The sequence below is a fragment of the Xenopus laevis genome, chromosome 3S (genome assembly GCF_017654675.1).
Source record: "Xenopus laevis strain J_2021 chromosome 3S, Xenopus_laevis_v10.1, whole genome shotgun sequence".
Classification (NCBI taxonomy): domain Eukaryota; kingdom Metazoa; phylum Chordata; class Amphibia; order Anura; family Pipidae; genus Xenopus; species Xenopus laevis.
In genome coordinates this window covers 54,001,373-54,019,072 of record NC_054376.1, presented here as the reverse complement: position 1 = coordinate 54,019,072, position 17,700 = coordinate 54,001,373, and the positions used below count along the sequence as shown (strand labels likewise).

Here is a 17,700-nt window from a genome sequence, read left to right as displayed (position 1 = left end):
CTTGCTATAATGAGGTACTTAAAATAAATATAGAGAAACATTTACCAAAGTTCAGGCTAATGTCATAATTAGCATTATCTCTATCTGCTGTTAATAAAACTCCAATGGAGGAAATACCAGGTGGATGGAGATTGAAGCAAACAAAGCTGAGCTGAGGAAAGGGGGTCGACTGTCAGGAGAAAATGTTGTTCATTTTGTGTTTTTCCTCCACTTTTGGAATTTTAAAGAACATATTTATAAGTGTCTGTAAACTGTCTTTCTTTCACCAAGTAATGAAAAGGGGCTGTTTATTTGGAAGTTTGAAAGATTTTGTTTGTGAATGTGGAGGTTGCATTCACACCTTGTATTAATAAATTTTTTTCTCCATAAAATGTCATCTACACGTTTGTGAATTCTACCTATGACTTTAATTGCAACAAGCTCTCCTTTTCACAGTGGTTGGATTTAGGCATAATAAAACTTCAGGTTTGCATATTTGGGCCCATATTGACCCTGTCTGTGCAATGGCTGCATGTCAATAGCTGCCTGCACCTGCAGCTCAGAGCCATGTTGGTGTTTTCTTCATTGGCATTTTTCCATCTGTGGAGACAATTCCAAATGTAATATTCATTTCACTTTTACATTGTTCCAAATAAAAACAATGCACTCTGTAGTTGGAATTCTTTCTGCTTTTCTGAGCACAGCTGCATCCTCACACGGCCTCTTCTAAGTTCACATCCGATCCAACACTTTAAAAACATTTTTCTTGCCTGATTCACCCCTTCTTCTGAGGACACCAATTCTGCCTGCTGATTGGATCACTTGTCAGTCACTTACATCTTGTCCACCCCCTACAGTCCCAGTGCAGAATATAATGCAAGAAGGGACATGATAAAGAGTTGGAACTCCAGTTTTACCAAGAAGGAGAGGGGTGAATTAGAAATGACTTCCATTCCAAGAGTGCATCACTTTACTTGGTACAAGGTGGTGATGGGGGGTGACTTTGACAGCCTGTGGGGGTGGGGTAATAATCACTTGCAGTCAGGGGCAGGGAATAGCTTACCTAAGATGTATGTATATGTACATACATACTACATACACCTGCAAGAATTTAGACCGAAAGGTCACGTTGGCTACACACACACACGTATGGGACCTGATATCCAGAATGCTCCTGATCTGGGGGTTTTCAGATAACGGATCTTTCCGTAGTTTGGATCTTCATACCTTGTCTACTAGAAATTCACAAATATTAAATAAACCCAATAGGCTGGGTTTTGCTTCCAGTAAGGACTAATTCTATCTTAGTTGGGATCAAGTACAAAGTACTGTTTTATTATTACATCAACAAAGGAAATTATTTTTAAAAATTTTGATTATTTGGATAAAATGGAGTCTATGGGAGATGGCCTTTCCATAATATGGAGCTTTCTGGATAACAGGTTTCCAGATAACGGATCCTATATATATATATATATATATATATATATATATATATATATATATATATATATATATATATATATATATATATATATATAAAATTGTTTTTATTATACTTAATGCATATAACATGCACGGTTTGCCAAATCTCGTAGCTACTGATTTAAAATAATGTTTGCCACATTAGAGATTCACATTTCTGTTTTTGTTGTTGTTGCCTGTGGTAAATTTTTTCTGCACCAACTGCCAGAGAAAGGGTAGCACAGGGTGACACACTTTGTGTTTATTATAAACACCTGGCATGGCATGAACAGATGATCATTATAAGAGCCCTTAGCCGCAAAGTGTGTGCATTTGTTTGCGCAGAAAAGGTGTTGATTGTTTTCTCTGGTGGCAGAGAAAATTCTGCTACAGATCGAACTTGAAGCTATTGAATGCATTGTCCATTAGAGGTAGCAAATTAGTATACCAGAATATAACCACCTAATTTTCCCCTTTAGGGCAATGACTCATGAGGAGATTAGTTACACTTGACAAATCTGCTCTTCTGCTGGCGAGTAATCTCCTCCAAATGCTTTCTTTTCAGCAATAAAGTGAATCTCCGATGGTAAAACATATGTGTCATTTTGTTTTTCTAAAGTTTCCTCCTGTGGCAACTTCGGGTGACTTTGGCAGAACCAAAGAGCTGCATTTGTTTTAACACCAGTGAATCGCTTTATCGCAGGTGGGAAAACATATGTGGGAAACTAATCATCCACAGAAGAGATTTGTTGCAGGCCCAAATTGTAACTATTTTGTTAGCAGGAGCCCATTATGAAAAGGCATTATCTGTGCACCAGAAATCTAATTATTTCCCCTATAAACTAAACAAGTTGCCTGTTTAGATCAAGAAATAACAGTAAACACAGGTAACAATGGACAAAAAAGTATGTTTGGCACAAGCCCTATTCACTGAACTCTTGTTGATCAAGGGGCTGTGCTGACACTTTAAGGTTAGGGCCAGAAGATTTCATATTTTGGCTGCGGAGAAACACAGGGCGAGAATCTCTTCCTGCTCTGCCTACACTGTGAAGCATTGTGTCAGCTTGGGTGCAGGCAGACGCACAGATTCTGGGCACCGAAACACAACATTTAGCATTTTAAGATGAAATTCACCCTGCCTGCATAGAGAAGGTGAGCGGCCGGGCAGAGGATTCTCCACCTGTGTCCATAGCCAAATATCTGTATATTGTTTTGGTATACATGTATATGTGTAGGAATGAGACGGCCTTTCTGTAATTCAGAGATTTCTGGATAACTGGTTTCCGGATAATGGCTCCCATACCTATACAAGCCACCCTTTGTCAGTATGTGAAGTATGATGACCATATCCCTTTGAGAGCACTGTCATTTTTTTAATATTCTGTTTTTTAACAGATAATGCACAAGTAACTAAACCTAATTAATTTCCATGTGTTGAAAATGGAACACCGGACAGAGGTAGTAACCTTACTTATAGCAGAGCTTTATGTTTCTTTATTTTACCTATAGCTAACTTTGTAGGAAACACTGCTTCATTTCGTCCTTCTAACAACCACTATAAGACAGCATCTACTGGAATCACAGGTGCTCAGCCAGTTAACACCATATATCAGCCTGTATCTAGACCAGCCACTAGTTCTGCCATTGTCCAGCCACTGCCAAGACCTGCTGGCTCTCCAGAGCCAATAAAGGGGCCACTTACAGGATGTTTGCCATCACATCAGTCATCCAGGCTAAGCCCAACAATCCTCCAGCCTGTCAGTAGATCTGTAGCTGTTTCTTCAAATGCACAGCCAGCATGTAAAAACATTACATTCCCTGCAACCGTTCAACCTGCTCTCAGACCAGTTGCCACTATTACTGCACAGCCTGTTATTCTGAACAAGGTAATTTAAAAAATGTTTGCATTTCCTCCCTTTAATTAGTTAGTGGCCACAAATAGAGGGAATATACCCCTTTCTTCACAAGAGCTTATTCAATTAGAAAAGGTGCATTAAACAATATTCAAACTTATAAAATAAGAATAATAATAGATATATGTGTGTATGGTGTGTATATACACTTCTAATCTCTTTCTTTTTTTAATGGGGGTGGAATACCAAATTATATCTAGTATAGGTCAATCTAAAAACTGGTCTTGCTGAGTAATCAATGAAGACGTTTCACTACTCATCCGAGCAGCTTCTTCAGTTCAACTGTTGGTGTGGGAGTCAACACCTCTGTGAATTTCTTCAGATGTCACCTCTTTGAAGAGTTACAATGTGCCATTGTGATTGGATTAGTGGATGAGTTTATATGCCGAAAACTTCCCACACCAGTCAGTTGAATTGAAGAAGCTGCTCGGATGAGTAGTGAAAAGTCTTCATTGATTACTCAGCAAGTCCAGTTGTTTTTAGATTGACCTATACTAGATATACCATGACCTGGATGAATGAAAATCTTCATAGTCAATACCAAATTATAATACACAAGTTTCAAGCAGTCCTATAACAGAAATTGCATCAATATACACCAATTTTTACTGGTGACACCAAGTTTGGTTGTTGGAGGAAGAGTTTGACCTGATTACCACACTTAAGCACTGTTTTAAAGACATAATTGACAAGATATTCAAGGCTCTTGTGTATTCTATAATAAAAAATCCTTGTAAAAACTAATTTCCAACCCCTCTTGAACTCGTGAAGAGTGTAATGCAAGTGATAGATTCTGGGACTCATAACTTTTCATGCACAGATTTTCTGGAATGCAAAGGCACTTCAAGTCCCAAAAGTCCCAAGGTCGCGGCCTGCTACTGCCGGCTACCAGCACCGGAATTTGTAGACTATAAAAAGAGGGCAGCGGGCCCAGTCCGGGTACAGTTCGGGAGGGGGCGGGTCGAGAAATTCTCAACCTGCACATCGCTAGTAGGAACGTGTCTGTATCAAGTAGTTGCTGCACCTGGAATAGTTCCCACTCAAAGCCGCCCTACGAACCTGCGTTGACCCGACCTTCCAACACTGCTAAAAGATCTTCTGTGTTGTTTGAGTGACGCTGGGCTGGGGGCGGCACAAACCTTCTATAGGCTGTTACGAATGAAAACAGGACTTCAGCCTATGGAAGGATCGCTCAGCCCCCAGCTCAGCGTCACAAAAGCAAGGCAGAAGATCAGTTAGCAGTGTCAGAAGGTTGGCTTCACAAAGGTTCACAGCGCTGGGGGCGGCTTTGAGGGGAACTACTCAGAGTGCAGCAAATACTTGATACTGACATGTTCCTATGATTTTTATAGGAACGTGTCGGTATCACTTTTATATTTTGTTTATAAAATGTTTGTTGAAGCTGCATGTATATAAATATGGATTTCACGTCATAATTAGAGAAGATGGGAGAGCTTGAGATAGATGTCAACCCAAAAAAATATTTTGTTTCCTAATAAAAGAGAACTTTGCAATATAGATTCATTACAATTCTTTTATGGTTAAGTTAATTTTATATTTGTATGTATTGCTATTGAAAACAGTATTTAGCTGTCCCTTTATATTCTCTACCCTATTGGTTCAGACTGTTGATACAAGACATCTGATTAACAGACCTGTCTTTGCTGGGAAACATTTCAACATTGTTTACAAAATAACAAGCAGGAGTTAAGCAAATGCTGCTTCAAAAGCAAATGTTTTTACCAATAACTTTAATCACTGAAGATCTGTAATAAATGTACATTTATATATTACGCAAGTGTTTATTTTGGGATTGACTTGCCCTTTAATCTGCCAATCTGATTCCCCTAGGTCATTCATTACACAGAATCAGAATCTTGCCCTTCTGCTCACCTAATATTTTCCCTTATACCTCCCATTATTTGAATTGTTAAATGAGCAATAATTTAGACCATGTCATATTTTGTCCTGACCATACCCAGGTGCAGCTAGACACTCCCCAAACCATTTCTACTTTTTAAAGAAGCCCTGTCAATTTTTTGGGGTTCACAGTGTGCTATGCTAACATTTGGGGGCTGTGATGTTCACATAGGACGAAGCACTAATTTGAACAATATCTCCACCCTATCATTTCCTCCCTGTGTAAATAGGGATTCAGCAAAAGTGGGATTGATATATATGAAATTCTTGGCATTTGGGCAGTTTTTTTTTTAGTTTTTTGAAAGCTTAGTATTCTGATTTGTCTTTTGGGTGGGGATGCACCGAATCCACTATTTTGGATTCGACGAACCCCTGAATCCTTTGCGAAAGATCCGTCTGAATACCGAACCGAATCCGAAACTTAATTTGCATATGCAAATTAGGGGGGAGAAGGGGAAACATTTTTTACTTCCTTGTTTTGTAACAAAAAGTCACATCATTTCCCTCCCCAACCCTAATTTGCATATGTAAATTAGGATTTGGTTCGGCCAGGCAGAAGGATTTGGCCGAATCCTGCTGAAAAAGGCAGAATCCCGAACCGAATCCTGGATTCCGTGCATCCCTACTTTTGGGTTAATTTAGTGTTATCTATTTTTTTAAAAGGTCAAATTTCCTTCATATTTTACAGGGTTTTATTGTGAATTCGCCCCCAGCAATTCTACAAATGTAATGTATACTTTACAACCAAGCACAACATTAACACAGTATCAGGATGCACATCCTCTCAGTGCTACAGGTTTGTATTATTTGTATTATTGTATATATTACTGCACAGCCTGAACCAGTTACATTTTTTGCATTTGCTCCCAAAAAACTTTTTATCTTTTTTTTATTTTTATTAAAGAGCCTTTTTATAAGGAAAACTTTCAGGTGTTAATTTGGAGATTTCGTATGTAATTTGGCTCACTAATATGGGGTTTTGCTGCTTAGTTAGGATTAAGTGCAAGGTCACATTAAACTGAAATCTCTTTTCAGAATTTGTAATTATTTGTTTAAAATGTGGGAGACGGTGTTCTGTTATTTAGAGCTATCTGGATAACTTGTTTCCAGATACTGTATCCCATACCTGTATTTTTCAGCTTCAATTGAAGGGGTTTAAGCAGTTTAGGAATTACAAAGACTTTTATGCATAGACCCCCATTTTGTGGGGTTCAAATAATTAGGTTAACATAAGCATAAATAACATGAGCATTGTTAAAAATAATTTGCTGAATGTAGAATTTTCCCTCAAGTGTATATAAGGTTTGTACTGGCTCAGCTTACAGTTTTACAGAGAATATACATAAGAAGGTACACATAGGGTTTTTTATTGTTTATTTGGGTTTTTTAAGCCTGCCAGTCAAGTTATAGTCCAAATTGATCAACATAGTTAAATTTGGGTTAAGAAATGAACCAAATGAACCCAAGCGCATATATGTACACATACATATACAGAACTATCTACATTGACTGTATACACTTATATATAAACTAATACCTATACTGTAGATCTTGAGATTACTATAGCCTTGGATATTATGCTTCAATAAACCATCCAAGTTATTTATCAAAATCCGAAAAGTTCTCACTATTTTCTGAAAACGATTCCGACCAAAATTGCAATACTTTTCCCTCCTATTTATCAATATTTTTTCCCGAAAATCTCTTGTGGGGAAAAAAAATAGATACAATCAAACCTGCAACTTTATTGGATTTTACACCAGAAAACCACAAAACATTTGAATTATTGAACGGAACCCATCACAGATCAAGATATCAATGGGACATCTGCCATTGACTTCTAGATGAACTCTGAATTGGAGTACGGTACTTTTTAACCGGACTTATAACACTATCAGAGTTTAATAAACCTCGAAAAAGTTTTTTGTCTGTGAAAATATTTTGTTTTTCCCCTTTAAAAGTCAGAACAGAAAAAATCTGACCTAAAAGTCATTGTGAGAGTCTGCCATCAAGACATTACCTGGCAGGGGATTCCACTACCTCATTGCTCTCACCACGATGAACCTTCTTCACTGCTTCAAATGAAAGCTCAGTTCCTCAAGTCAAGATCCAGTTTTCCTTATATTTAAGGAATTATATTTCCTAATATTTTATCTTAACTACCTTCATCTATGGCTTGCACCTATGCTCAGGGAAGCCATTGTATTAGACCAATAGAAAAAGAGATGCGGCCTAGTAGTTCCAGGGGGAATGGCAAACCGGAGGGTCGTCTTAATTCTCCTTCAATTAATTTCTTGTGGAAATAAGTAAATAGTAATGAAAACGATGTGCATAATTTGTGTCCCAACTACCCTTTGATTTCTTAAAATATTGTCTTAAATTCTTGGATGGTAAGATACACATCCATGTGTAAGATACATTTGGTAAAAAATGTCTACTTGAATTATGATTAAACTGAAACGACTATAAACTTAAAGGAACAGTAACACCAAAACATTTATGATTTTTAAAGGGTTTGTTCACCTTCAAAACTTTTTTCAGTTCAGTTGGTTTCAGACTGTTCACCAGAAATAAAGACTTTTTCCAATTCCGTTTTATTTGTGACCATTTTTATAATATTGAAGTGTAAAGTTTCATTTTTCACCTTCTAAAGTAGCTCTGGGGGAAGGGGTCGCGGACTCTTTAACTGTTCTAAATTGATACATTTGTTATCTTTGGCCATGCTGAGCAGAATCCCAAGTTTCATTAAAGGCAGCTGAATTCATACAATAGTAACTAATATTCCACAGATACTGCTGAGAAATGTAACTAATTGTATCAGATAAATGTAGTGAATTGTATCTGTGATCAGATGCTCCTGGATCACTGAGCTGCCAGACTGAAACACTGGATACAGGAAAATTAAACTTTAAACTTAATGGGAAAATGGTAAAAAATAAATGGTGGAAAGCATTGGAAAAAGTCTTTGTTTATGGTGAACTATCTGAAAACACCTGAACTGAGAAAAGAGTTTGGAAGGTATGATAATATGTACTGATGCCCTGCACTGGTGCAGCTGGTGTGTTTGTTTCAGAAACTCTACATTAGTTTGTATAAACAAGCTGATTTGTGGCTATGAGGGCAGCCATTCAAAGTTGAAAAAAGAGAAAAGGCACAGGATACACAGCAGATAATAAACAGGCTCTATAGCAGGGGTCCCCAAACTTTTTTACCGGTAAGCAACATTCAGGTCTAAAAAGAGTGGGGGAGCAACACAAGCATGAAAAATGTTTCTTGGTGGTGCAAAATAAGTGCTGTTGGACCATTTGGTAGTCCCTATGTGGACTGGCAACCTACAGGAGGCTCTGTTTGGCAGTGCATCTGTTTTTATGCAACCAAAATTTGTCTCTAAACCAGGAATTCTAAAATAAGAACCTGCTTTGAGGCCACTGGGAGCAACTTTCAAGGGGTTGTTGAGCAACATGTTGCTCAGGAGCAACTAGTTGGGGATCACTGCTTTATAGTAAACAATGGGATTCTCCAGAACTTCTGTTATCTACTGTTTATCCTGTGCTTGAATGGCTGCCCCCATGGCTACACAGCAGCTTGTTTATATCAACTATACTAGTATTTTTGAAGCAAAGACACCATTTTTTTCAAGTGCAGGGCAACAGTACATTATATTGTCAGACTTAAATTTTTTTGGTGTTACTGTTCCTTTAAAATTTTGTTCATTTTTTTTGAAGGTACAAGCTGAACTCAAGCCACTTCATTTTTTTAGCATTAGGATGGTTTATTGTAGTTTTTTGTTAATTATGGAATTCTCAGTGGCTAAAAGGGTGTAGGCTGTGCTCAGATCTGTTTCTGATTATTGATGCTTAGAATCTGAAAATAACAATTGATTTGTAACAAAGTACACATTATGAACATTAGCATGTTAAATAATAATAATGATCCAGCATCAAGGTATGTAGTCCATACAATATGCTGAAGCACATTTCAGCCTTGACATATATTGGTCACTTCAGTGTGAAAACTAAAGCTTGATATGTATTCTTTGTTGATACATAAAATCACTAAAAGTCGTAGAAGGTACTGTGTTTAGTTTTAGTTTGAGTAACTCAAATTCTAGTAACTCATTTCTCAGGGTGGCCCAAATTAAACTTGTAAAATATAGCTAAAACTCTGTGAAGAGAACATGATAGGAAAGTGTCAGAAATGTAAAACCACAGAGGATCAACTTTTGGTAGAAAACAAAAACTAGAGATTTATGTGCTGATGGCTTTTTATATTTCTCTTATACTCTCTATGGAGAGTGTTAAGGGAATTTGTTGTTCCATAGCAGGTACAATTCTTTGTTTTTCTATAGTATATATATAAAATAGTTTGCCAGCATAGCTGTTACATTCTAGCGAGAACAATTGTGCAATTTCAGAATGTAGTGGTAGTTGAGTAGTATCTAGAGATCTTTATAATGGTGAATTGTCACTGAATGTTTTTTATTTGACAAGAATAAGGAATTAGGCCTATATTTATAATTATGCTTTTGATTTATTTTATTTATTATCTAAGTGAAATGACCATATACCATGCCAGCTTGTTATTATGCAGGTAATTTAGGTTCCACTAGTGTATATACTTTATTTGCAGGGGATTATCCCTATGGTTTCCTTTTGAGTAGATATTGAAACAGTTTCCTTCAGTGCAAATTTTAAAGACAGATATAGAAATACCTTCTTAAGTGTATCAATAGACTACCTTTAAATGTGCATTTCAGGCATAAGTACATATTACATCAGATAAATATCCATGCAAGTACCAGTGTACTCACATGGATATTGTTTGTGAGAAATAATGGTTAATTATTGCAGAACAAAACTAACAATACTTTGAAGTCTTCAATAACAGCACTGTTTGACATTGCTTTAAGTTTTCTTAAATCCTAAGCACTTCTCTCTGTATTTTAAGCAAGTATTGGGCGGAGTAACATCACAATAACAGAGAAACGCACAGCTCAAATTGAGATTTCCGATGATTCACCAAAAAAAACAAAAAATGGAGAGAATGAATGCAGCAGCAGATTGACTGATTTACCAGCATCAGTGAAGTCACCCACATTGCCACAGTCTTCCCCTACAAAAGGTAATATAGCTTTTAGAAAAGGGCTTGCGTGTGAATTGTTATTTGAATATATATGCTTCTAAGGAAGACTCTGGGTCTTACGAGAAATATTATATTTTGTCTGTTGCTAGTAAATGCAGGGACCAGTTCAGGAACAACACCGAAACACGGGCCACCTTTTCCTCGAGCATGCCCAAAATGCAACATACATTTCAATCTTTTGGAACCTTTGAGAAAGCATATGAAGGTAAAAAGTCTAATCACATTGTTTATCTACAGACTCCATTTTTTGGTTGTTGAAAACCTTGGATAGATGATATAAAGTAAGAAAGGATCCATTTAAATTTGCCTCTGGAACATCACCTATATTTGTATTTATATTGGATAGGAAGACACAGCTAAAAATTTTAGGTCAATGGTGGCCTGAAAAAGGGTGTACACCATTATACAAACCAATGAAGGCTGATTAATTTAGGTCAAGACATCATTAGATTTAAGACAATAACTTTTTCCATGTGGTGGGACATTAAATATGTTTAAATATCATTTAACAATAATTGCCATATAAGCAATATGCAATTAGTTATATAATCAAAATTACATACAAAATCATTTATACTGGGCATTAAACCAAAACCATCATGTGTTTATTTGTGCATTTGGCAGTAGTGGTTTATTGGACAGAATGTCTAGCTGAGAAGCACACGTGAAATGTACCAGTCTGAACATTTTTCATTCCACCCATAGCTCATTGTTACTTGGTGTGGGTTCCTTAGTATTCCCTTTCTTTTATTTTATTTAAAGGATAAGTAAGCTTTTTTTTTGGTTTTAATCCACTAAAATGACTACAAAACGGACCCCAGAATAACATATCTCTCTCTCTGCATTTAGATTGTATTCATTTCTCTATTGCAGCCAGTTCAACTGCAGCTTCTTTAGTTACTTCCATGTCTAGCATGGAGTTCCTCTCCCTCTGAGCACCCCTCTCTCGCTAACTATAAAGACCTGAAAGAGGTGCCTACTGGACATGCTCAATGCCTTTGCTCCAATGGAAATCAGGCATGTGAAGTAGGCACCTATTGGAGGGCTTCAGTCTTCAGTAGTTGAAAGAAGGAGTGCTCGGAAATCAAAAGCAGAGGAGCTTAAAGGAGAAGGAAAACTACTGAAATAGGTTATTGCCAATAGATAGTGCCACAATAGTGCAAACTATAACACAACACTTATTCTGCAGACTGCTTTACCATACCTGAATAAACAGCTCTAGGATCTCTCTCTGTTTGTTTAGGATAGCAGCTGCCATATTAGCTTGGTGTGACATCACTTCCTGCTGGAGTCTCTCCCTGCTCACTCCTAGCTCTGGGTTCTGATATCAGCAGGGAAGGGGAGGAGGGAGGGTGGAGGAGAGAGAGAGAGAGGAGCAAACTGAGCATGCTAAAGCCCTAGCCTTGGAAGATTATGCTAAAAACAGGAAGTCTGATACAGAAGCACATGTATACACAATAGAAGGAAAGAAATTCTGTGTTTATTTTGGCAGAGGACTCCAAACAGCATTACTTTGAGGGTTTACTGATGTATTTATATAGACCTTTTAGATAAAGCTTACTTATTTTTAGCCTTTCCTACTCCTTTAAAGGAACAGTAATCAAAAATGAATGTGTTTTAAAGTAATAAAAATAAAATGCAATGTTGCCCGGCACTGGTAAAACTGCTGTGTTTGCTTCAGAAACACTACTGTTGTTTATATAAATAAGCTGCTGTGTAGCAATGGGGGCAGCCATTCAAATGATAAAATGCTCAGGCTATACATCAGATAGCAGATAAGCTCTATAGAACATGTTGTTATCTGTTATCCACTATTTAACCTGTGCCATATAGCCTTTTTTCAATTTCCACCATTGCTACACAGCAGCTTGTTTATATGAACTGTTACTACTACTATAGTAGTGTTTCTGAAGCAAATTGATTAGTTTTACCAGTGCAGGGCAACAGTATAATTTTTTGGTGTTACATTCCTTTAATGCTAGACAAGGAAGTAACTAAAAGGGCTGCTTTTGAACTGGCTGTAACAGAGAAAAGCAATATGAATGCAGAGGGAAAGATATGTTAATCTGAGTAATTTTAGAGAGAGAAAAAAAGGTTTACTTATTCTTTAAGGTCTTGTTTACTTGTTCATGTCTCAATTATGTCTTATGTAGATTATATGATGTGGAAATCAGCCCTCTTAAGCTCTACAATTATTGCATGCATACAGTATGTATATACAGTGAAACTTCAATTTTACATCCCCTGATTTTAAGTTTTCCCTCATTTTACATTGTTGTTTTGTGGTCCCACCTATATATTATGCATAATACATTTCCCCAATTTTAAATTTTCCTGGATTTTACACCATTTTTTTCTGGTCCTCTGAAAAACGTAAAATGGTGATTCTACTGTAAATGTTAGAGCTTCTGGAGAAGATATTTGTTTTAGAAATTTCAATTATTAAATTATAATAAATATATAAAAAAATATATAAGAATAAATATCTCTCTCTCTCTCAAAGTACAGAAAGATTCGTTATCCAGAAATCCAGCTCCCGAGCATCGGGATAACAGGTCCCATACCTGTATATAAGTGTTAGAGTATTAACTAGGAGTAAGTCCTTTAACTCAGGAGATTGCAGGGGTTACGGAATCAACATTATCTTGACTAGGCTAGTCCCTAGGGAACTTGATGCATCTTGATTCTAGTGACATCTTAACCATTTAAGAGATGTGTACTGCAATTTAACCAAATCAATGATTAGAGAGGTAGTGTACCTTCAGATACTTTTTGATGAATAAAATGAGCAATGAGCATAAGATTATTCCTGACCTAATTCCACTGCATGTCAATCTATGTACTTAAAGGGGCTGTTCACCGTCCAAACACTTTTCAGTTCAGTTGTTTTCAGACTATTCAGCAGACATAAAGACTTTTTTCAATTGCTTTCCATTTTTTACCGTTTCCCAAAATTAATGTTTAATGTTCCTGTCTCTAGTGTTTGTCTGGCAGCTCAGTAATCCAGATGCAGAGTCTAAATTGTATCAATTTGCTTCATTTAGTTGGTACATTTCTCAGCAGCATCTGTGTAATATTAGCATCTATTGTATCAATTATAACAGCTGCCTTTAATAAAAATAAGGGATTATGCTTAGCAGGGACAAAGATATCATATCAACTTAATGTATCAATTTAGAACAATTTACAGCGTATCTGACCCCCCCCCCCCCAAAGCTGCTTCAGAAAGACATAGGAAAGGGAAAAATTTAACTTTAAACTTAAATATTGAGAAAACAGTCACAAATAGATAGTTGAATGTTATTGTAAAAAGTCTTTATTTCTGGTGAATTATCCGAAAAACAACTGAACTGAAGAATGTGTTGGCGGGTGAAAAACCCCTTTAAGAGTTTTGTCAAGCTCTCTTGGGTCAGCAGCACTTGTTCACCTTTAGGGCAATGACACATGGGGAGATTTGTCGCACATGATACAGATTTGCTGCTGTGTCGACAAATCCCCCCCCCCCCAAATGCCTTGCCATTTGCTAACTTTGGAAATCATGCAAGTAAATTACATTACATTCTCACGAGTCTTTAAAATGGGCGACAAATCTCCCATTTGACAACTGGCCCTTTTATTTTTGTATTCGTTTCACTGTAAAGTTGACTGATAGCATCTTTAGTTACTGCATGGTAAATAGTGGAGCTAAAGAATGACTAGAGTATATTTATTGGAGAGAAGTCTCTGCATTCTCCTGCATATTGAGAGGGTGAAGCTATTAAGGATGCACCGAATCCAGTGCATCTGTTATTAGATATTGTATTAACATTGTAGGGTTAATTTCACCACTGTAAACTAAACTCACGAGTAATATGGCTATGATTGCACAAATTAATTTTACCCTTGCATTCACAGTGCAACAGTCCTCTTTGTCTTAGTCCAACACTTTACCATATTCATGTAATTTTGATTTACAATGTAGTACAAATTGCATGAAACAACTCAAGCAAGTGCATGGTCATTATTTATTTAAGAACCTATGCCCTCCAATGGTGTTTTTATCTTTCCCACTACTACTAAAATAAGTGTTTTTATAGGCTTTATGTAACAAAATAGAGTATGGCTTTTGTTGAGAGGAGGGGGCTGATACTGCAGATGAGGGCTTAGTCTAATGACCACTAAGGTAGAGATTTGGGGTCAATATATAGATCCTGTTCTACATATTTCCCTAGCCTGATGCTATTTAGAATGAAATAGGGTTGATTGCCTGGATATTTATTTTTTTACTATAGCGTTGGGAAAAGAAATGATTTCCTATTTCTGTAATTTTCTTACTAATTCAAGAGGGCTCTAAATAAATGCTAGGCCACAAAGAGATGCCTAAACCATTAAGTTTGATGAAAACACTTAAGTTTAACAGTTTGGACAAACTTTTGAACTGCTCATAGCAGTCATACATTATGTGATTACCTAAAGTAAGGAAGTCTAATTCAATTTTGATCAACTTGGCACACATTTAAATTTATTTCCTACCTCCCTTTCTTTCTCTTCTTTTTATATCTAGTTTTGTTGTCCTGACAAAGTGGACCACTTTTTTAGTGGAGTGGCAAACAATAAAGCCGTGAATCCACGGAGAATGATAGCGTATGCAGAAAAAGGAAAGCTGATCATGTTAGTTAGTGATTTCTATTATGGAAGGTGTGGAGGAGATCTTCACTTAACCAAGAAGGAGAAAAAGACCCACACAACTTTCAAATGTTTTATCTGTCACAAAGTTCTTAAGAACAACATAAGGTATGTTCTTATTACCAACATGTTTAACTTTTGCTATGATGTGGACAGTGATAGCTAATGTGTAATTGGTCTTAATTTTTGTATGTGTGAATTTGAATTGAATTAACATTTTTTTTCAGCAGCTGAATGTTTTGGGGGTGCATTTAATGCTATCTTTTTGGGGGGAGCTCTAGATTAAAGGACAACCACCTGCCATACTGCATTCATGGGCCACTTGTACTCCTACCCCACTGCTTTTTGCCTAGGGGCAGGGGAACATAACTGTAAAAGCTGGTGATCCACTCTCCACCTGAAGTAGGGTTGCCACCAGTCCAGTTTTTCAAGGGGTTTTGTCTGTTTTTTCACCACCCGCTTGATGATGTTAAAGGTGCACATGCATCTTGCATGTCCCCTTTGTCTGTGTTCATAAGCCACCAAAGGTGACAACCCTAACCTCAAATGCTGCAGACCTAGACATAGAGAAAACTCCTTGCAAAGGACGTGCTTCAAAAAGTTGAAGGGAGAACAGGATGACTGACTATAATATGGATAGAAACAATGAAAACCATTAAGAACATATTATTCATTGAGAAGCCTAAAGAGACAAACACATAGCATTCCAGGGAAAAATGATATAGTTGCCAGAAGTTCAAACTGACTTTACTATACTGGATTAAATAATAACCTGTCTTTTGAATCTTTTACAGCTTTCTTGACATATTTTTATTATCTGTGACTAACTTTTTCTTTACCAAACACACGTGATGAAGGAAAGAAGAACTGTTGAATCTAATTGTCTCTGAGGCACTTTTTGCAACTGCTGTTGTATTTTTTATTAGGTTTATGAACCACATGAAGCACCATTTGGAGCTTGAGAAGCAGAGCAGTGAAAGTTGGGAAAACCACACCACCTGCCACCACTGCTATCGGCAGTTTCCCACACCTTTCCAGCTGCAGTGCCACATCGAAAGCTCACATACTCTCTATGAATCATCAAGTAAGAACTTTTATGGATTAACGATAAATCAATTGCTATTTATATCACATATCAAACATTTATTTTCATAGTAGTATAAATCCAGAGCTATTAACTTATGTGTGTATAAAGCAAAAGAGGCCATACATTGATGCATGAATCATTGTGATGCCCAGTATCAAAGTATTTGTTTGGGGGTTTGGCACAATTTATTAGTTTGCATTTGGCTATATTAGAGAACTACTTTCCTTTGCTCTAATGTTTCTTGGTGTTATATTGTATACTAAAAAGATCATTACATATGACTATGCAGATTTTCATTCTTTTTTTTTTAAATTACTTGTATTAGATATTTCATTACATAGATTTACTTTTTCATACAAACCTACCACTGATGTAAATATTTGTAAAATTGAAAATGAATACATTATATTACAATGTATCGGATGCCCATTATACTGCTGGCCTGGTCTTGCTTTCATTTTTGTTTTCATTGCTGATTGGTTACTAATTCCATTGTGATTTAACACTTATATTTGTAAATCAGCCATTACTGTGTTATATGGCATTATAGACACTTTTAAGCTTGCTTATTTCCTGATACACATCAGCTTGTCCTAGTATAATAATCTTACCCAGTCTTACATTTTACAGAAGGAAGTCAGACTAGAAATGAATACAACAATATACATATCTCCCAGAATTCTCTGAGACCCAGCATATGAGGAAAATTATAAATTCTATTCACAGTCAGCATCTAATAACTAGTGCAGGTGCTGCGAGTGTTACCACCAGGGGGAGGGGAACATACTGAAGTTTTATAAATATAATCAATTAAAAATTCTGTAACGTTCTGAAATAATCAAATCTATCGTCATTATTTCTCTCTAAGCATCTGTTTTTTTCATGCAGCAGTTAGGTGTGAGATATTCATTGACCGTTAGATCCAATAAATCTTATAGGGGGGCTCCTTTTGCCTAGAAGATGTATTAGAGCTCACTATTAAAATTACCAGACATCATGTCACTCTACATGCAGAATTTGTGCAAAAGGCAGTTTTGTTTGTACTGGAATTAGTTATTTGAGTGAACTCTAATACATCTGCTAGGAAAGGAGGCCCCCCATAAGATATATTGGATCTGTCAATGAATATCTGACACCCAACTCCTGAAAGAAGACAGAATGAAGAGAAACAGATGCTGAATGAGGAATAGTAAAGATAAACTTGATTATCTCAGAAATTATGCAGAATATTTAATTGATTGTATTTAGAAAGTTTCTTATTTGAGTATGACGGAGCTTATAATAATTTTTAGTTTTTGCAAATAGTTCCCCTTTAACAAAATCTGTTACTTTTGTTACATACTGGTACAAGTTACTTAACTCTTGAATAATACAGATGTATTTCTGTTCAAAGTAACCTGGATGTCACTGCCTTTCTAAGTTATTTCTAATGCCAACATTTGAGTGAATTCCCAAATATGGTGTGTCAAATGCAGATACTTGTTTATAACAGCATTGTGAAGTAATTACAGGTATGGGACCTGTTATCCA

At 36.5% G+C, this 17,700-nt stretch overlaps 1 protein-coding gene across 4 annotated transcripts in view; it reads left to right on the top strand.

Moving 5' to 3' along the window:
* znf280d.S (zinc finger protein 280D S homeolog) overlaps positions 1-17,700 on the top strand; it is a 44,879-nt gene that overhangs the window by 7,104 nt on the left and 20,075 nt on the right. For 3 of the 4 annotated variants that reach the window (XM_041588314.1, XM_041588315.1, XM_041588317.1), the window contains exons 3-7: positions 5,965-6,072; positions 10,224-10,397; positions 10,508-10,623; positions 14,962-15,191; positions 16,010-16,167. In XM_041588314.1, the coding sequence (XP_041444248.1) occupies positions 5,965-6,072; positions 10,224-10,397; positions 10,508-10,623; positions 14,962-15,191; positions 16,010-16,167 (786 nt within the window). The remainder of the gene's footprint in view (positions 1-5,964; positions 6,073-10,223; positions 10,398-10,507; positions 10,624-14,961; positions 15,192-16,009; positions 16,168-17,700) is intronic. The other variant, XM_041588316.1, reaches the window with a different exon arrangement.